The following is a 21,731-nucleotide window of genomic DNA, read 5'->3' as shown; positions in this document are numbered from 1 at the left end:
AAACTGTTTCTAAAATCATCCCCTTTGATGCATATTTAAGTTTTAATTCTCTGACATAGCATTAAAAGGCAGCTTATCATAGAGAACATACGGACAGCTTTGGAATCAGAAAAACTTGGTTTGAGTTGTGACCAACTCTGAGATACACTGGTTAGGGTGCCTGGAAATGGGCAAATACATTTTCTTTCAATTCTCCTGTCAATTCTGTTAAGATTATATATGAAGGACAAGATGTTTACCTGTACCATGGAAGGATTTCCCACACCAGGAACTTTCACATTTTATGGATAAGGAAACATGTTTGGAGAAAAAATATCTTGTATAGGGTGATTGGTAGTAAGTACTCAACCCCAAATCTTCTTGCTATCAAGTCCATTACTTCCTATTACATTAGATTGATGCTCAAGAAAATTCATTTGCTAGATAATGAGGGAGAAATTCTACCCTGTTTAATTTTGGTGTTTTATTTTAAGGAATGGCTTTCTATATATTAAAAAAGCCTATTTAATAGCACATTTTTGTTTTATAGTTTATGGTCACAATAATTCTTTTCAGATTGTTTTTACCTTAATTTTATCCCATTTGTTAATGCCATTTCAACAATTTGTTGAGATTGTGGATTATACTTGTTTTCCTTCTTATTTTGTGTCCATTTTGTAGAAATCTGCTTCCTATCACTCATGTTTGTATAGAAGAAGGAGAAAAACCTATGGTGTTATTACCATACATGAATTGGGGAAACCTTAAATTGTTCTTAAGACAGTGCAAATTAGTAGAGGCCAACAATCCTCAGGTAAGAGAAACTTGCCCAAATTGCAGTAATATCTTTTATATCAATAAGTTATGCTGACATCCTTGGAAGAAGTAAAAAAATACAAGTTTAGAAATTAGTGGAAACTGAAAAGCCTTGAAAAAAAGAAGTCTAATAGAACAGAAGATAAAACCTGTCAGGCTTGATAAAAAGAAAATGAATATGATTCCTCTGACTTGACTAGCATATATTTATTACCACTACCCTCCCAATTGCTGCTTCTGTTAAATTCTACCTTTTATTTTCAAAGTGTTTTTTAAACACTTTGTTTTTTAAAATTAAAATTAAAAATTGTCATTTTTAAAAATCCTCTAATATATTGATAGGAATTCTTATAATATTCCTGTGAGAGTATTACACATAAGGATAAACAGAGTTCAGAGCTCCTGGATCAAGATTATAAATATAGAAATAGACACGGTTATATTAGAAAATAGGTTGCAGGGGGCAGCTGGGTGGCTCAGTGGATTGATTGAGAGCCAGGCCTAGAGACAAGAGGTCCTGGGTTCAAATCTGGCCTCAGACACTTCCTAGCTATGTGACCCTGGGCAAGTCACTTAACCCCCATTGCCTAGCCCTTACAGCTCTTCTGCCTTGGAACCAATACATAATATTGATTCTAAGATAGAAGGTAAGAGTTTAAAAGAAAGAAAGAAAAAAGGTTGCAGTATAAAATAGACTATAAGAAAATTATAAGTAGATATATGCACATATAAAACAATACATAGATAGATGTACATCTATAGTGGAAATAAATGTATTTAAATGCATATTTATATATTTATATACATATATATTTATATACATATGTACCCCAATGTAGTTGTATATCTATCTGCCTGTCTACTGTTTTTAGTATTACTTATGTGTATATATGTGACTGCTGTTTTTAGCCCTTCTTGTCTTATCCTAAGATGAACTGTTAATTGCTTAGTCTGCTCATATTGAGAGCCACCATTTTTGATAATAGCCTGCTTGTTGTTAATTTTGTAATACCTTTAAAAAAATTCAACAGAACATTTCTTAGTTATAAATACTGTCTACCTCCTCTCCTGTTAACTTCAAAGTCAAAGTAATCACTCATCCCATTTCTCATGCAGTTTTTAAACTGGATGAAGATAACCTTTTTTTTTAAAACACTTGAAATACATTATACAGTGTAATAATATTTATAGTCACAATGGCTCCTAGAAATGAGTCTGCAGATGGAGATAAATATTTAGATGTGGATTAGAGAATATGAAGGGATAAAGTCACAAGTTGTATTGCAGGTATTTTTCTTTTTTATTATTGACATCACCATTATGAATCTTCACAGGCAATTTCCCAGCAAGATCTAGTACATATGGCTATTCAGATTGCCTGTGGTATGAGCTATTTGGCAAGAAGGGAGGTCATTCACAAAGATTTGGCTGCTAGAAACTGTGTGTAAGTACATTGTTACATTGTTGCATCAATTACTATTTCCTGGATTTGTGATATACTCTACAAATGTATAGTTTTAAACACTAACCATAATTTATCTTTTTATTGTCTCCTTTTTGTTTTCAGCATTGATGATACACTTCAGGTAAAGATCACTGACAATGCCCTAGCCAGAGACTTATTTCCCATGGATTATCACTGTCTAGGAGACAATGAAAATAGACCGGTTCGATGGATGGCTCTTGAAAGTTTAGTTAATAATGAGTTCTCCAGTGCTAGTGATGTGGTAAGTTCTGGTACTTCCAGATATAAATAAGGGAATAAATGGCTTTCTCTTCAGTGCATTCATTTTTATAGAGTGTTTGGTGATCATTAAGAAAACAAATATTCTTTGTGATCAGTTAAGCCATTTAATAAATGAAGTGTTGGAACAGAACCAAAAATCACTTGTATTTTGTTTTGAAATATTTTGCATATTTTTCCTCCAGAAGATTTTACCTTCTTGGTTTTTTTTCCTTTGAATGAAAAATGAAATGTTTACTTCCAAAACATATATATGAAAACTATTCCATTAGGTAGCTAATAGGGAGCTTGGAAGTCTTATGGGAAATTGAATCTATTAGAATAATCCAGAGAAATGTTTTTATAGCTCATTTATTATTAGAGCTGAAAAAAACTCTTTCATAGCCCATCCCCATTACTTTGATGATAAGGAAACAGAGGCCTGTTCCTCACAATGGAATTACATAATTATAATTGTTCACATTTTAGATAGAGAGTAGTGGAGTCTGGTCTGTTTGTAAAGAAAGCATCATTGAATGTAAGCGTATTACTTACTAATTGAGGCATTATGTTGTAGTGGGAAGAAACTGGAATTAGGAGAGGCTTGGATTCAGTTTTTACTTCCTTTACTTTTACTCCAGAACTTTCTAGCGTTGTGACTCTGTACAAGTCACAACTTCTCTCTTGATTTCTTCATCTCCACAATGGAAATAAAATATATCTATACCTGCCTCTTAGATTTGTAATAGATCTAAGTTCTTTATAAGCCTTAAAGTTCTGTGTAAAGGTCAGGTTTGTTGCCAGTTGTACAAAGAGCTGAACTCAAATCTCTAAAACATTAAGTAATCTAGACCAAATGAACAAATGGAATCCATTTATCTTTTTCACTCACTCTTCACCATATCTGTCCATAATCAAAAATATGCTTTATACAAGTATTATAGATTGCTGAATATTTGTGTATCTTTAGGTGGAACTAGAAGAAATAGTTGATAAGTAAATAGCAGTGTTGGTTTATTACGAAGTTGTGATGTACAAACTCACTCGATATGTTAATAACTGTTCAATTTACAAAGCATCATCGTCTCGTTGGGTAGCTGTTATTAACACATAATGTAGAGCACAATTTGTGGTGTAATATGGTTCATGGTCAGAATATGCCATTGTTGTCTACAGAGAGGTCAGGAATGAGAGTAGGCTATAGTGGTAAGATTTGAAGAAGATCTATGTGGATTATTGGACTTGAACTGTGAGAATGGGGCTGGAAAGCTTGTTATATTCAAACTGAGTAAAGAGATCTGGATAACATGGGTTGGAGAGTAGTAGCAAGTGAAGATGAACAGAGATAATAGATTCAGCTTATGTAGGGCTTTGAATTCTAGGCCAGAGTTTGAGCTATGTTTGAAATGCATTGAAAATTATTGTAGATAAGTTATATTAGATGGTAAAGTGAGGGAAAAGGAAAATGGCTTTGTATAGAAGATTTCTGCTCTGGGAGGCAGGAGACTGAGTTATGGACCTTATTTTGCTGCTATCAGTTCCAACAAACCTTTGCTGCTCTTGGCCTCATTTTCCTCAGCTAGTAAGTACTGGGTATAACCCAGATAACCTCTGTAGCTCCCCTTCCCTCTGTATCTATATGAATGGACTAGGCAACACAGCTGGAAAGTTATTATAATAATTTAGGTTCCAGGATCTGAATAGATAATGGCAATATTTATGACAAGGAAAATTTAAGTTTCTTAGGAATAATTAGCTGAACATAATGAATAAAGACCATTTACAGTTGTGGGTTTTCAGCCAGAGTGATTATTATTGAAAAAATGAGGAATTTGGGAAAGAAGTTTATGTATCAAACATATTTCAGGTAGTGGTACATCCAAACAGAGCTTTTCATGGAGGCATTTTGAAATGTAAAGCTGAAAATATAGATTGGAGAAATATTGTTAAAGTGGACGTTGAAGTTTGGAAAATGGATAGGCTCTTCCAAGAAAGTGTGGCAAGAGAAAGGTACATTGAACCAAGAACTGTGTTTTAAAAGACCCTTCAATTAGGGGAACCTGGTTCTATTCTTTTGATAGTTGCTACATCAATCAGATTAGGCTTCTTGTACTTTTCCTCTCTATCTTTTTTTTTTTAATTTTTAAACATTATTTTATTTGGTTGTTTTCATACATTATTCACTGGAAACAAAGATCATTTTCTTTTCCTCCCCTCCCCCCCCTTTCCCTCTCCCATAGCCGACGCATGATTCCACTGGTTATCACATGTGTTCTTGACTTGAACCCATTTCCCTGTTGTTGGAATTTGCATTGTAGTGTTCATTTAGAGTCTCTCCTCAGTCTTATCTCCTCCAACCCTGTAGTCAAGCAGTTGCTTTTCATCGGTGTTTTTACTCCCACAGTTTATCCTCTGCTTGTGGGTAGTATTTTTTAGATCCCTTTTTCCTCTCTATCTTAATAAACAAAGGTCAAACATTCAATCTTGAAAAAGTACTCTCATGTAGTTTATTGGTATACATTTTTTGCTGCCTGGGGAACAAGAAAATGCATTGTTTCATTATTTTAATTACATTTTTTTTAATGACTAAACTACCCTTCTTGTTCAGCCTTATGATATTTTTTTCTCCATATTTTCCCCTTTTCCTAGAAGGTTGTTAGAGTGTCAAATGAATATATAGTTCAAGATTTATTACAGAATTATGATTGAAGGCCCATTCACTATAATCTTTGCATTTAGGAAAAGTACTAGACTTGTTAGAGTCCACACAACAGAATGTTCAGATGTGTGTGTTATAGAAGAAACATTTCAAGTTTCTGTTTCATTAATTTTAGGACCAAGATTTGGAATTTTAGATTTTGTGATGGTTAAAATAAAAATACCATTTTAAATTTGTTTTTGTTGTATCTTTTGTTAACAGAATATTTGTATTTTATCTCTTTAGAAGGATGTTCAGCCATTTTATTATGATCAATAATTATTTGTAATTTTCAAGTATTCTTGAATTCTTGTACAAATTGCCCGAGTATTGTCCAAGCCTAGATTATTTGTCATAGTGTAACTTTGTTTCCTTTTGTATTTTATATTGCAATTTAAAGGATTGTCTTTTTTTTGGTTGCTTATGTCTTAGGAGACCAACATGTTCTTCAGTATTTCTCAGTATAGGCAATATGATTTGAGATTGCTTTGTTATAAAACTTGAATTTTTATGTAAGGGCTGAGGAATAAGAACATTATTGATAAAAGAAAAGCTTTCTATTTAGAGGTTATCTTTTAAGTGCAAAAAGCTTCCTATTCAAGATCTAGTCTATTATTTGGCAGAAAAATTTGCTATACCTTCTATAAAATTTAGCAAGTATAGATGATAACATTTATAGAAATGGAATTTTCTCATATCACATCCCCCACTCCCACCGCCAGAATGTATTCATGCTATTTCTGGATAAAACCATCTGAGAGAAATACTGTAAATTTCTTTTTCATCCTTGGGGAAGAATGGCTATTACCACTGTCCATCTACCATGCTATTTATAGCAAAAAAGAATCTGTATTGTCTTAGATATGTTTGATATTATTAACAATACCTCAAAAATTTCTCTGTATCAAAGTCAGATTATAATCACTTCTCTGGCACTCTGTAGCTAAGTATATTGTCCTCTTCTGTTCTGAAAATTTGACATTGAAATTTTGATCATCTGGATTAAATTCTCTAAGTGTTTCATTTTTACATGAACCAGAAAGGAGTTTGCTATCTCAGGCACTGAAAAGTGGAATGTAGCCTACACTTTCCAAAACTATGCTATTATCCTGTCGTTCTTAAAACTTATTGCCAAAGAACTAATCAAAACCCTCTATTGAATTTAAATGATACTTTATAAGATTCCTTTTTAATTAGTGTTTCGAGCGCCATAGTCAACAGATAGGACTGGATGTCATTCAAACACTATTCAATTTCTTATGATCTGAAGCTTTGTGTAACTGTGATATATATTACCTTTTTTCCATATTTGATTTCTAAACATTTCATCCTTCTAAACTATATGCATTTAGTTTTTCATTTCTAAATGTCTATTATTGTATATTATTTTCAAATATGTAGTGGCTTATAATAATCGGAAAGGTGAATAAGCAGAATTTTCTCCTTTTTTCATAGGTTAAATTTGTTAATCTACCTACTCATTTTCATATTATTTTCTTGATTTCAGTTATGTCTTCTGAGAGACTAAATCTTTTTCTCAGTTTTGCTTTTTAATTCCTTGCACCAGTTAACATTAATCATCATTTCTTAGTGTAATTTACTCCCCCTACCCTCCATTATGACAAAGAAAAGCATTTGAGCCTGAGTATTTGGTCTGACCTCTCTAAGGAGAGGAGGAAAATGTCTTTCATTCTCTAGCACTAGAGATTCATTTTTGATTTTGAAGTTGAAAATGGATGCAATGAATTTGCTCTGTATTGTTTTCTGTATTCTTTCATGGTTTTTGTTTGTGGTTCTTTATAAATACAGTGTTTCATAATTGCTTTTATAGGAATATTAAGATTTTTGTCATAAGAATCAAACACTTCTGTAAATTGTTTTTTCATATCTTTTCCTAGAAGCATTAATTATTTCAAGAGTGTTTCAAGGGTGACCTTGCAGATAATACCCTAGAGTACTTGAGAACACCTATAAGTTTTTCTGCTTTAGGTTGGAAATATGTGAAACTCATATTTGATTGTTCTCTTTTTATTGCTTTCTTTCAAAATAATATCACTCTAGAGGCATCCTTAGTAATTTCCAGATATTATTTTTATTGCATTATTATATGTGAGTCACTGCATGAATATCCCATGGAAAAATGTATTACTTTGTCTCTTTATAAGAATATATCTTAATTACAAATACTTGAGTTATTTAAAGATAGTTTTTAATAGCCATTATAATCCTGTTTACCTAAGTGGACTTTACCTAGTAGATTTGGAGTACTTGAGAGCATCACATTGAATTCCCTTAATTTCCTCTTTGCATATCTCCCCACTTTTTCTTTGTCTTAACATTTTAATATTCATGAAATCTGATGAAAGTATTGGTCACAAATTGGGATGGGAACAAATGTCCAAAAATTTAGCCTTGGGTGAAAAGGGCAGGGATTAGGAAAGAAATAAGAATGAGTAGTCATTTTTGTCCCTAGAGACAACTGGAAGTGGCAGTTATGAATGAGTAGTCATTTTTGTCCCTAGGGACAACTGGAAGTGGCAGTTATTGTCTGCTTCTGTAAGCATATCAAGGGTTTTTATTTTCCTTTTTTAAAACATCAACTAATCGGCTTGCTTATTTATCTGAGCTTAGCATAGTACCAGTGGTAATTAGGCACTTCTATAAAAAATCTAAATGCTTATTGATTGAGTCATTCATTGCTGGGAACCAGCTTAGGAGAGAACCAAGGCAATTGCCTAGGTTTAATTTCTCTAAGAATAACTTTGACATTAAAATCACATGTTTATAATAATATATTTCAGAAATGTTATATCAACAATAACTACAGTTACTTGAATAAACATAAGATGGGAGAAAGATTTTTCAGGTATTTGCTTATATTATGTTTGAGTTTTCTTCCAGAAAAAAATAGTAATAACTTAAACCTGTGATATTAAGATTAAAAAAAAATTAGAAGGCATTTCTAAAAGAAAAATATCAGTTAGGATATGGGAATATGATTTCACAAACTGATAATCAAAAAGATTTAACATGAAAATCTAAAAATATTATATTTAATCAAGTAGTTTTTTAATGTTATGCCTAATCTTTCTTGAAAATGAATAAATTTGCTTTCTTTTGGGATAAGTTAACATGCTTCCAGATAGGAACAGTTTACTTCCTAGTAGTCAGTTTACTATTTCTATTTTCATTATTCATTCTGCCCTTCAGGTTGAATATTGCAATCCATGGACAGATTTTTTTCAAAGGACCTAATAGTGTGAACTTTTCTTCATTAATCCAGTTCCTTCAGGGTCTTCTTATTCTACTATGTTTCTGTCAGATACCACCTTCTTCAATCATCAGTGTTAGAATGGAGCAATTTCAAAGCATCTTACAATGGGATTAAAAGGGGCCATTGTGTCAAACTTGGGTGATGGCCTAGTAACCATCCAATACTGGCTCCTCTGTCTCTCCTAATCCGCAGACCCAGAGGACAAATTCATAACAGAAGTGGCTTCTTTCTCAGTCATGTCTGACTCTGTGTCACCTGGAATAATACTGGATGGATTTCCTGACATCAGCAAAGGCTCCTAAGACACAGGCTACTGAGGTAAGCACTGGTCCTCAGGATGGCACCTCCAGCTTAACTGCCCAGAATTGTGGCACTGATTCTCTTCTAAAAAGAGTCCCTGGAGGTATAAAAACTATTTGAGTGTACCAACTTATTCTCTCTACCATCCTTCATCATTTAATACTCATGGCAGTTTTGTGATCTTTCTTTAAGGCCCTCTCCAAAAATAACTAAGATTCACATCATCTATTAAATATACATATATTTCTTAAAGATCACTTAATTATTCTTTTCTCATTCTTGGAATATTAGCAAAATTTCTCAGGATTTATCTTGGAAATAGGTCCTTTAAAGACTTTGGTTTTTTGCTTTGTTCTTTTCTTTATCATTTTTCTTTCAATAGATGAGGGCTTTTATTTGACCTGACGTTATATTCTTTAAATTTTTTCTTTATTCTTCTCTTAACTATATTGTAATTCTCAATTAGTTTTCATATTCTTGTTCTTGTGTTCACTTAGAATTTTTTCAGTTATTGACTCTTGCATTTATAGGTGAACAAGAAATACTAGAGCTGAAAAATATATACCTATGCTTTCTGACTTCTCAGATAAAAAAATATTGTCCAATTACAAAATTAGGCAGGAAGAAAAATTTTATATTTTATTTTCTAACTTTAAGGACTCTCTTCTTTATTTTCATTCATCTTTAGGGTATATGCAAGGAAAGTCTTTTCTATGCTGGAATTCTTTTCATATTTGTTTTTGGTGACAAAGATAACAAGAACTGACCATATAGTTTGTGATTTCAAGGCTGTACCAGATTCACAAGGGAGAAAATAATAATATTCTTTTGAATTTTAAAGAAGATTACAAATGATAAGCCTGAACTGGAAGTCACCAGTTCCTCCAATTAATTTGTTTGGTGTCTATAAATCAACTGATCTGAGTTGCATATTTCCATATTGGTCATTATTTGAAAACTGATGTCTGTTTTTGATGGGAGAAGTATTAGGGCAAGTCAAATGTTATTGTTTACCATACATATTACATTTCCTATTCCTTTTTGGACTACATTGGTTTTATCAGAATTGTTATGACACCACAGTATACTTAAAATGATAGGATTATTGATTTTATCTAGAAGGGAACTTAGAGATCCCTTTACAATGAACTTCAGTCTTTCAGATTGCAAGTCTAGCAGTGTATTCACTGCATTTATATCAAAGAATATATATATGTATGTGTGTGTGTGTATGTATGTATATATATATATATATATATGTAATTTTGATGCCTTTGCTCTTTAAACAAAAATCATAGCTCTTCTCCTAGATTTGCATAATTAAAAGACATTCATGCACATTTATTATTGAAAAGACTTACAGTATATAAATATACAGTTTGAAGATGTGTGTTCTTTAGAATTATGGGTGCACATATAAATGTTGGATATTTAGGAACTCATTTACTTTTATGAAGCCTATAGTTTATGGATGTTGAGAGTGCTAGCCCAAAGCTTTCTAGATAATAAACAGTGTTGCTCTTGTTTTATTGGGCTTTATTTCCAAGACTAGACATGTTCTGTTATAATATTTAAGTCTTTTAAAGGAAACTCTTTCACTAATGATAATTGGCTTGTTGGTTGGGAAGGGTAATCTTAATCCTCACATTTATCTGTTTTTGTTAGCATTTGATAGAATAAAACATTTAAAATTGGTGACATGAGTGTTTTTGTTTGAGGAATTTGATAACTATACTGCTAAAAGGAAAACTATTCTTGGTACTTGCCTTCATATCTCCTTATCCTCTAAATATGAGTATTACCCAAGGCTCAGTGCTTGCTAACTTGTTTTTCTTGGAGATTTCATTTTTCACTTCTGAATCTATACCATCAACACTAACTTGAACCACAGTGCTACATTTCTAATGGCTTGCTAGATCTCACCACTGTCATCTCAAATTCGACATATCCACATTAAAAGGACACATATTCCTCTCATACCTGGCTGCCTTTTTGACTTGTCCATTTTTCTCAGTTAACCAAGTTTGAAAATTAATTGTCTGAGATTCTATCCAATCAGTCACTGAGTCATGTCAGTTCTTTCTAAGGAATATTTCTTGAATCTATTCTATTCTTGTTATTCACCTGATGCTGATCCAGGCTCTCATTATCTCAAAGCTCAGTGGTGATAACAGTCATAAATTTTCTTTTTTAACTTTCAGGTCCTCTATTTTTACTCTACCAGATAAATCTTTATAAAATGCCACCTTGCACATCATAACTAACATTTGTATAGTACTATAAGCTTTGTAGCTTTCCAGCCATATCATTTTATATTTGCCACTATACAAGTGTTCTTAATTAAGCTAATACTCTAATTTTCCCCCATGACTGACTGTGCTTATGCTGTTACCTCTGCCTCCATGAAACTGCTTCTCTCCTCAATGCTTGTCTATCCTTCTAAGATGGCAATAATGGTAATAATGATAGCTAATGCTTAGACAATCCTTTAAGGTTTGGAAAGTTACCTGTTATTTCATTTGGTCCCCACAACAACTCTGTTAGGTAGATAATATTATATCAATTTTTCAGATGAAGTAATTGAGGCTGAGAAAGGTTAAGTGGCTTGCCCAGAGTCAAATAGTAATTGACTGAGGCAGGATTTGACTTAACTGTGTTTCTCAGCCTTTTCTGTTTCACAAAAGGACTGTAGAACTTCTTGTCTGTACTATTAGTATAAGTTACTTCATATTCTTATTTATCTTTTTAGGTATAGGTCCTCCTCACTAGCTATAATACTTCATTCTTTGTCAGCTGGTACCCCACGGCTTAGAGTAGGGACTCGTATCAATTGGTTTTCATAATAGTAATATTCCTTGGCACAGCTCTCAGTAGTGATTCAATGACTCAAATAAAATTACTTTTAATTCCTCCTTGCCCTTAAAATTCCACTCTTCCTTCTTAAGCTACCCTTCTATCTTTCTTCCCTCATAAGTAATTCAGTTAGTCCTTATGTTTTACCAGTTCTTTGTGAGAAATGATTCTTAAATTCATCCTTCTCATTCTGTGTCCAGTTACCTTATTACTCAAATCTCCACACCTGACTCTTTATTCACTGAGCCACCTAGCTACTCCTACAAAGTTCTTATTAATTCCTCTTCCATTTGAATGAAGAAGTTATCATTAAGGCAAAAAAAATTATTAGCAAGTGTCTAGAGAATTGACCCTCTATGCCTTTCTTCTCTGCCAGAATTGTTATCTAATTCTCAAATTTCTCATCTATTTCCTCTTTCTATCTAGGTGATCTGTACTATATGCCAATGACAGTATTGCGTCGAGTTTCCACTTTGTTGAGTTTCTCCCAATTTTGTTCCTGGTTTTCCTCACATAAATATACACTTATATACTCTAAATAATATAAATATATTCTTATTATACACTGGTGCTCTTCCTCTTCCATTCTGTCATGCTACTTTTTGTTTGTATAAGCCAGACCCTTCAAGAATATTCCAAGTCTGATATTCCTACAGTGACAGATTTGCTTTTTGCATTAAGATTTCTAAAATTTGCTTTTTGCATTAAGATCTCTATATTGCTTGTTGCCCACAATTTATTTGTATCCAAATATGTTGAGTTATGAATTCATGTCTCCTCTCTCACATTGAAGCTTCTCTGACTGGTTAAGATTTGTTAGTTTTCTACCTTATTTTCATTTGCAGATTTTATTTAGGTATGTCATCTTATTCCTCAAGTTGTTATTTCCTCTTTCAAGCCATTGTATATTGTGTATCCTACATTTATGACTGAATGTATCATATTAGACTTTAAGCTCCTTGAGAACAAGGACTCTTTATTTTTTTGTGTCCATAACACCTAGGACAGTGGTTCAAAAAGTGCTTGCCAAATTGATAATATGAAGAGTTAAGAATAGATAACATTTACTTGACCATGGCAAGAAAATCAAAACATCACATGGTATATACAGATTGCCTTGAAATTCTCCCTGCTATATCCATGGTTTTGAAAAGCAAAACTAATTTACTTTTAAAATCTTGAGAGTCTGGGTTCCAGTCCCATTCATTCTACAGACATTGTTATTCCAAAGAGACACTGATCTCTTATTTACTAAATTTGATGTTCTTTCTTAGTCTTCATCTAGTTAACCGTTATGAAGAATTTAACACTCTTGACTGTTCCCCCTTCTGAGGTACAAATTCTTTCTCTGATTCCTATGATATTCATCTCTCCTGGTCATACTTCTCACTATGTAATCATTCCTTGCTTCTCCTTTTGCTAAATGAGGATGGATATTCCCCTAGGCTCCTCGGCTCCTCTCTCTCTCTCTCTCTCTCTCTCTCTCTCTCTCTCTCTCTCTCTCTCTCTCTCTCTCTCTCTCTCTCTCTCTCTCTCTCTCTCTCTCTCTCTCTCTCTCTCTCTCTCTCTCTCTCTCTCTCTCTCTCTCTCCCTCTCCCTCTCCCTCTCCCTCTCCCTCTCCCTCTCCCTCTCCCTCTCCCTCTCCCTCTCCCTCTCCCTCTCTCTCTCTCTCTCTCTCCCTCTCCCTCTCCCTCTCCCTCTCTCCCTCTTCCTCTCTCCCCCTCCCCCTCCCTCTCTCCCCCTCCCCAAATTCTATAGCCTGTGACTAATTCCTCCCCGTCCCCCAAGGCTCTTTGTTTAGGTTCTTCATTAGGTATTACTCCTTCCACAAAGCATTCTGATTTCCTTCTTTTTATTATACCCAACTGAAACTAAATTTTTCTCCTTTTGCTTCTTATAGCAGCTTACATAGCCCCCTTCTTTGCTATTATAAAATTGTCTCATTTACATTTGCACAAGTTTCTTATTATTAATATTAACTGCAAGTTCCTTGAAGGCAGGGATTGTTATTTTTTTGTTTTCTATATTCTTTTGATCCCATTGCCCACTTTTATCACTTTATATCATGTCTTGTACATATTAATTTCAGAATGAATATCAAGGAAAATCAATATCTGCCTTTATCAAAATAGAATTCCTTTTCCTCTGTGTCTATGTGAATCCTCACTTCAAAATTTAGACTTTACTACCAGTTTTTTGTGTATTGGCTCCAAGGCAGAAGAGTGGTAAGGGCTAGGCAATGAGGGTCAAGTGACTTGCCCAGGGTCACACAGCTGGGAAGTGTCTGAGGCCAGATTTGAACCTACGACCTCCCGTCTCTAGGCCTAGCTCTCAATCCACTGAGCTACCCAGCTGCCCCCTTTACTACCAGTTTTGAGTTGCATTTTGGGAGCTGGAAGAAAGGGGCATTGAAGTGACCAGAAGAAAGGGAATTTGAGCACTAATTTGAGAGGCTAAGTTGGAATACAAAATGAAACACAAAAATAAAATAGAGAAGTGATAGCTTATATATCATTCAGTTGGATAATTTGGAGTCACTTAAGTCTGCAGCTATGATATAGCTAGGTTGCAAAGTGGATAATGTCAGGCCTCAGTTTCCTCATCTGTAAAAAGAGCTGGAGAAGAAAATGGTATAGCACTCCAATGTTTGCTAAGAAAACCCCAATTGGGGGTTCATAAAGAGTTGGCTATGATTGAAACAACAACTGAACAGTAAAAGTCTGAAGTTATAGATGAGAATTACATTTGGTAAGTCTTAATTCTATAGACAGATAAAGATTAGTACAATAGTTTGTAATAAATATAGAGAAATTCCCGTAGCTAATAAAGAAAAAAGGCTTGTGGACTAAAGATAGATTTATGCTGTATGGTACATATGTGAACTTTTGAGAACAGTTTTATCTTTGGAATCAAAAAATTAAACAGCAGACTTAATCCATTTTTCTTTCTTATTACTATGCAGTTAGATATTTATGATCTCTGAGTGAACCCAGACCACCAACATATTAATGCTATTGCTTGACCTCTTTGTGTTTAATATAATTGTTGTTCAGTTTTTTTTTTAGTCATGTCTGATTCTTCATGAGTCAATTTGGTTTGGGGTTTTTTTTTTGTTTTTTGTTTTTTGCCATAGATACTGGAATGCACTTCTATTTCCTAGTCCAGCTCATTTTTACATATGAGGAAACTGAAGGAAACAGAATTAAGTGTTTTGCCCAGGGTCTTACAGCTAATAAGTGTCTGAGATCTAATTTGAATTTAGAAAGATGAGTTTTCCTGACCCAACACATTACCCACTGAACCCTTTAGCTGCCCAGTATAATATTATTAAGGTCACTAAATTAGAAGTCTTGACTTACCTCACTTTACGAAGTGTAAAACGTGGGCAAGCTACTTCTTAGAACCTGTTACCTTACTAAGTTGAAATAATAACGCTACTGACTATATTACAAGTTGTATGGACCAAATGGAATAATGTTTGTGAATATAGTGTAAATATAAAGTGACGTTATAAAATCAGTGGGTTATGAGCAAGTGGAAAACTTTTGGCTTTTTTTTTCAGATTGGTTATTAACTTTTACTTGGCCCTCTCAAATCTTAAACTGGCTAGACTACATTAGCCACCAGACAGTTTCTCTTCTCTTCCTTCTTCATTTTAATAATAGTGATGCAATGTGAAAATTTTATATTGTACCTTTCACTAATGTTAGGTTGGGTTATAACCACAATACAATATTTGGACAAAAAGTTTGACATTTTAAAAGCTGAGCATCAAAATGTCTCTATTTCTCTTGGTGTTTTTATTTTAATTTTTTTTGTTTTACTTTTTTCTACTTTCTGAAGTTTTTAAGCAATCCTGATTACCATTTTGATTGTTAAAAATTAGGACATGCAGCAATATACTAGAAAATTATTCACTGTTATAAAATTAGATTTATATCAGAGATACAAGAATAGTACAAAATTATGAAAACAGCTAAATGTATTTGTGACCCTTCCTTTCTGGACATTCAAATTTAGTATAGAGATATTAGACTCAAGAACTGGAAATAGATTTTGCTCCAGCATTCATTAGTTTGGTGATGTCTTTTTATTTTTAAACCCTTGGTAAGGCAATGGGGGTTAAGTGACTTGCCCGGAGTCACACAGCTAGGAAATTCCTGAGGCCAGATTTGAACTTAGGACCTCCCATTCCACTGGGCCACTCAGCTGCCCCCTGGTAATGTCTTTTTGAACTTACCTTTTGAAAGAGCTTTGTGAAGAGAAATCTGAAATATCAGCCATCTTGAACTAATGGTCACAATTAGTAGGCAAGGTTGAGTGGTGTTCCTTTTAGATTCCTGATCTTTGGAAAGAAGGATGAACAACAATATTATATATAATGGAGAAACATGAGAAACAGTGAAATAAGAAAAAGAAAGGTGAAAAGATAGGCAAAGACTGGATGGTTTACATAAAAATCCCAAAGAACAAGAAAAGAAAAATGAGACAATTTCTATAAAGAGCAGGATGCAAAATAAACTCAGAAAAACCATTCAAAATGACTACCGACAGCATAAAATATCTGGAAAAAAAGTTTCCCAGCACCTTAAGAGACTTAATTTAAAACATTCTAGACAATAATAGAATGATTCACATGTTTGAAATATTCTTTATTCTCATTCAGGCCTCTCTAATATATAATTGATAATTGATACTACCTAAATTAATTTACAGATTAAATGCAATGGCACTTGTGGTCCTGAGAAGATGCTTTGTATAGCTAGAATAACTAATTACAAACAATTGGAAGAATAAAGATCTGAAGGGAAATAAAGAAAAATGGAAATGAAAAGAGAAACAGAACTGCCAGACTAAACATTACATTTTAAAACAATAGTTATAAAGACTATTTGATAGTAGGTTAAAAACCATAAGAAAGTTCATTACAAAAGACTAAATATGAATGAATCAGAAACATTTGAGCTTAATAACCCAGCTTTCATTAAAATGTTATAAGTAAATAAGTTGGCTAAGTATTCCCTATTTGACAAGGAGTGCTGGGAAAACTAGAAAGCAGTTTGACAGAAATTCCATTTAAACTAATGGCTTGCGTCATATGTGAATCCATGTCTTAAATGTTTATGTGGTCTGCAATGTCAAAGTCACACCATAGAAATTTTAGAAGAGAATCGGTTCAATTGCCATTTAAGGTATGATTAGTATGGTAACTCTTATCCAAACAAGGAATTGAGCCAATCACAGAAGAGAAATTAAATAATACTGAGCTGAAAAGCTTTTGCACAAACAAAATCACTGCAGTTAGGGTGAGAAAGGAAGCTCTCCATTGGGGAAAGAAATCTTTACATTAGAAAGCTCTGATATAGGTCCAATATCTAAGATATATAACAGACTTATAAGGGCCAAGAGTCATTCCCCAATAAACAAATTGTCAGAAGATATAAATAAATAGTCCTCAAAATAATCTCAAATTACTAATAACCATATGAAGATGGCTCAAATCACTAACATCAAGAGCATATGAACTCTAAAAGTCTCATTTTGCACTCATCAAACTGATCAAGATTACAAAATAGGAAAGGAAAATAAGTATTTAATGAGTACCTGCTACCCTGAGTATGCCAAAAACAGAAAAGCCCCATAGTCAACAAGATATTTACCACAGCACTTACAATAATAGCAAAGAACTATGGGGAGAAATGGTGCATGTTCGTCAAATCCCCATTCGTCAAATCACAAATGGCTGAATAAATTGTTGCCCTCATATAGATCATTGTCTAATAGAGTGATGGGATACATTCATTACAGTTAGAATATTATGTGAGAATTGAGAAGGGAAAAATCATTACCATTTAGACAAGTAATCTGAAAAGGCATCGTGAAGCAGGAAGCAATTGAGATGAGTTTTAAAGGATTAGTAAGATTTGGGTAGACATGATGCAGGAGAAAGAATGGGTTGGAAACCCCTTAAGAAGAATGTTTGGCATGTTTGAGAAACAGAAAGTTGTTCATTTTGACTAGAATGTAGGGCATGTAATTGGTGGGTTAAAAGAAGGGTTCAAAACTAATATATATATATATATATATATAAAATAACAGGTTTATTTAGCTAAAGGTTAAAGGGAAAAAGGGAATTAGGGAATAATTAACTCTTAACCCAAACAGAGATAAAAACCCTTATACCTTCTATAATTATTCTTAATTATTAAGAATTCTTAAATTTTTAATTTAGTAATTAAGGTTAAGGGGGTTTGGTAGGAACAAGGACCAGGGCCAAAGAATCTCACAACACAGGAGTCCTCTTTGATTCAAGCAGTAGTCCCAGTAACAGCTCTATTGAAATCCACTTGACATCAGTAGCACTGGCAGCAACAGCAGGCAGGAACAGGCAGAATATCAAGAAGGCCGAAGAAGAGGGAATCACTGGCTCTCTGGGTCCACCCAGAAATACCAAACAGAAACCTTCTCTTGGCTCTCCTGACTGCTAAGGGAAAAAGCAGCCTCTATCTTTTTCCAGAGTCCACCAACTGTGTCCAGCAACTGCCTCTGAGTTTCAGTTCCCCAGCTTCTGAGAATTCTGGGTGGAATGTTGGTTTGCAGGATCTCTTGCTGCTTGCTTTTGCAAAAAGCTAATCCTTACAACAGACATGGGGATAGTAGATAGTATGAGATCAGTTGAGAAAGGTAGAGGGATATCATATTGTAAAGAACTTTGAATGCCACAGTAAGGACTTTTAACATTATTTAATATACTCCTAGCTGCAATTTATTTTCTCTGTGACTTTGGGCAAGACATTGAATCTCTCTGAACTTCTATATTTTCTCATCTGTAAAGTAAGGGGCTTGGATTAAATGATCTTTTAGAGAGCCATTAAAGAGTTTCAAGCAGGAATGATGTGACCAGATGTGTGCACAATAATAACTGACATTTTTAGCACTTTGTGTGTTATAGAGAACTTTATCTACATTGCTTCATGCAGCATTTTATTACCCATTTTATATAGAATATTAATCTGACTGTCATGTGAAGAAGTAATTAGAGGGCAGAGGCAGGAAGATTGGTTTTTAACTAATTAATCTTCATTTCATAGATGCATAAAAATGTTTTATTAAACTATAGAGAAACCCCCCAAAAAGAACATGTGAGTCTCATTCAAAAGAACATGATGACATATTCCTGGTTGCTGTTTTCATCAGTTTGGACTTTTTTTTCCTTTATCTCTTTTCAGTATAACTTCCATAGTTGGCAAGTCTGAAATGTATGAGATTATCACATAGTGAATCAAATAACTTGAGTTTTCCAAGAAGACTACCTCTATCAGTATAGTCTTTAAATTTATTTTTCCATCAATGAGTGAAAGTAATTGTTAAGGGCAATACTAACTCAGACATATGGCATTTTATTGTCCTCCAACTGTCTTCCAGCACTTGGCTACCTCATCATAATGTGAAATAATTTGAGGGATCTAAAAGACTGTCCCAGCAGAATAAACTTTGGCAGGTCTTATTAAGGTAAAAAAGCTATAGGTTTAGATAATTTTTTTTTTGTCATATAGGTAATAGCAATTCTCAAAACTGTTTATTAAGTTGTGTAGTAGTTACAGTCTCTTGATAGAAGGAAGATCCAGATTGACAAATTTACAGACCTGAAGTGTTACAGTGAAGTAACTTTAATTATTTTTATATTATTCTGTTTTTTGAATCAAGTGAGTTCTTTTAAAATCACCATCGCCTTTTAATGATATTTGAAATCATCTTCATTTTAAAGTCTTCAATAGGAATTGACATGCTTAATATAAAGAAGTTCTGAGAAGACTTTCTTTTCAGTAATAAATAATGTAGTAACTTTTGGGAACACTGGCAACTTAGGTAACATAGATTTAGAAATATCATTGTCACACAGGTAGCAAATGATCTAGCCTTGATTTGGACCTAGATCAGGACTAGGTCTGGGAAATGTTTTTAACAACTGACTCTTCAGGGAAAAAAATTTGCATTATACTTTTAAATATAATCTTTATTATGAACATTTTCTTATTCACTTTCTTCATATAGACAGTCAACAAAACAAGTCAAGCCTCAATTTTTAACATTTACTTATATTTGAGGTATAAATGCTTAGTCAAAATGTGACCATGAATGAGTCGGTTTGAATTGGTTCTAGCATGCCTCTGCCTCTGATCCTTTGATTACAAATTCAGCAATTTCTCATGTTTGTTAGAACAGTAGGTGCCAGATTCTTGTATTGAATGTTTTCTCTCATTCATTCTGACATGCTACTTTTAGCAGCCTTTGTTTTTTCCCCATCATGTCCTTTTTCATATCATTGCCTCTCCTTTGAAAAATGTTTTGTAAAGCCTCAAGTCTAAGAAAGGGATAGATGCCTAAGTAATGAGTGCCTTTTAAAAACCAAATCATAGAAACAATTATGAAACTTTGAGGTATAGTTGTAAAGCAATCCTTAGAGGAATGATCATTTCCATTAACAGAAGAAGAAAAAACTTTGATACAGCCATACTACTACTGGGTTTATATCCCAAAGAGATAAGGAAAAGGATTTGTACAAAAATATTTATAGCCACGTTCTTTGTGGTGGCAAAAAATTAGAAAATGAGGGGATGCCCTCCGATTGGGGAATGGCTGAACAAATTGTGGTATCTGTTGGTGATGGAATACTATTGTGCTAAAAGGAATAATGAACTGGAGGAATTACATGTGAATTGGAATGACTTCCAGGAATTGATGCAGAGTGAAAGGAGCAGAACTAGGAGAACCATATATACAAAGACCGAAAATTATGGCACAATCCAATGTAATGGACTTCTCTATTAGTAGCAATGTAATGATCCAGGGCTATTCTGAGGGACTTATGAGAAAGAACGTTATTCACATCCAGAGAAAAAACTGTGGAAGAAGAAACACAGAAGAAAAACAACTACTTGATCACATGGGTCAATGGGGACATGATTGGGGATGTAGAGCCCAATGCTGTGGGAGTGGGTGGGACAGGGCATGAATCATGTAACCATGGAAAAAATATTATTCTAAATAAATTAATTAAATAAAATGTTTCAATTCTAAAAAAAAGAGAAAAAAGGATTAGTGAATCAATCATTTCATTAAAAAACAAACTAGAAAACTAATATTAAAGTCCCAGAAATTTAGAAAACTATTTACACAAACAAAAACTAGATAAATAAACAAAATTGAAAATAAAAAGACAGTACTTTCTAAGAATAAGAATACAATAAGAAAACAGAAAGGTGAGTCTAGGCATTTAAGGGATCCAAAAATCATGATGACTTAGTTATAAGTCATGGGATGCCAAATGAATTTGGCATAAGAATTGGTGTATTCTGTTTTTTTGTGCTCTGTTAGCTTTGATTAAACTGGCTCATAATAGTAGCATTTATAGGGCACTTTGAGATTTGCAAGGTACTTTGTATAAAGTATATGTACACCTGTGTGTGTGTGTGTGTGTGTGAGAGAGAGAGAGAGAGAGATAACAGTTCAGTAGTTTAGCCTTCTTACTAATATCCATCATCATTATCCCAATATCCTGAGCAGCAGTATTATCTACTTATTTAGATTTCTTTCCCCTTTACCCCATAGTTTTTTAAAGACAACAAAAGTATATTTCACGTATTCAAGATATTTCTTCTAAGTAGTCTAAATTAATGGATCCTTAGACCAGCTTGATTTCTTACTAATGCAGGCTTAACAGTATGTGTGACAAGCATCTTAATGCAAGGAAATTTTAGGCATAAAGCAATTTAGCTTGTTCTTAGTTAGGATCAACATTTTGTATATAATGTAAATAATTCCAATTTACTGGTTGAGTTTTTTTGACTTGGTCCCAAAATATAGCTAGTGAGTTTTGGAGCCAAGTTTCAAAGAACCATACCGCTATTGCTCTTTCCATTAACCAAAAACGCCTCACTTATTATACACAATGTTTTTATTCTAACCCAGGAAAGTAAGTTTTTTTTACTAACAAGGAATTGAGAACATAAAAGAAAAAATAAGCAATTTCAACTACATAAAATTTTTAACAGCTTACACAAACAAGATGAATGCAGTTAAGATAA

General features: G+C 33.4%; 1 protein-coding gene across 3 annotated transcripts in view; it reads left to right on the top strand.

Annotated features, from left to right (window-relative positions):
* RYK (receptor like tyrosine kinase) overlaps positions 1 to 21,731 on the top strand; it is a 98,372-nt gene that overhangs the window by 72,813 nt on the left and 3,828 nt on the right. For 2 of the 3 annotated variants that reach the window (XM_056793631.1, XM_001374612.5), the window contains exons 11-13: positions 661 to 793; positions 2,130 to 2,239; positions 2,363 to 2,522. In XM_056793631.1, the coding sequence (XP_056649609.1) occupies positions 661 to 793; positions 2,130 to 2,239; positions 2,363 to 2,522 (403 nt within the window). Of the gene's footprint in view, positions 1 to 660; positions 794 to 2,129; positions 2,240 to 2,362; positions 2,523 to 8,682; positions 8,809 to 21,731 lie in introns of all 3 variants that reach the window. The other variant, XR_008911144.1, reaches the window with a different exon arrangement.

Source organism: Monodelphis domestica, chromosome 4 (assembly GCF_027887165.1).
Source record: "Monodelphis domestica isolate mMonDom1 chromosome 4, mMonDom1.pri, whole genome shotgun sequence".
Lineage (NCBI taxonomy): Eukaryota > Metazoa > Chordata > Mammalia > Didelphimorphia > Didelphidae > Monodelphis > Monodelphis domestica.
This window is presented reverse-complemented; position numbering and strand designations above follow the sequence as displayed.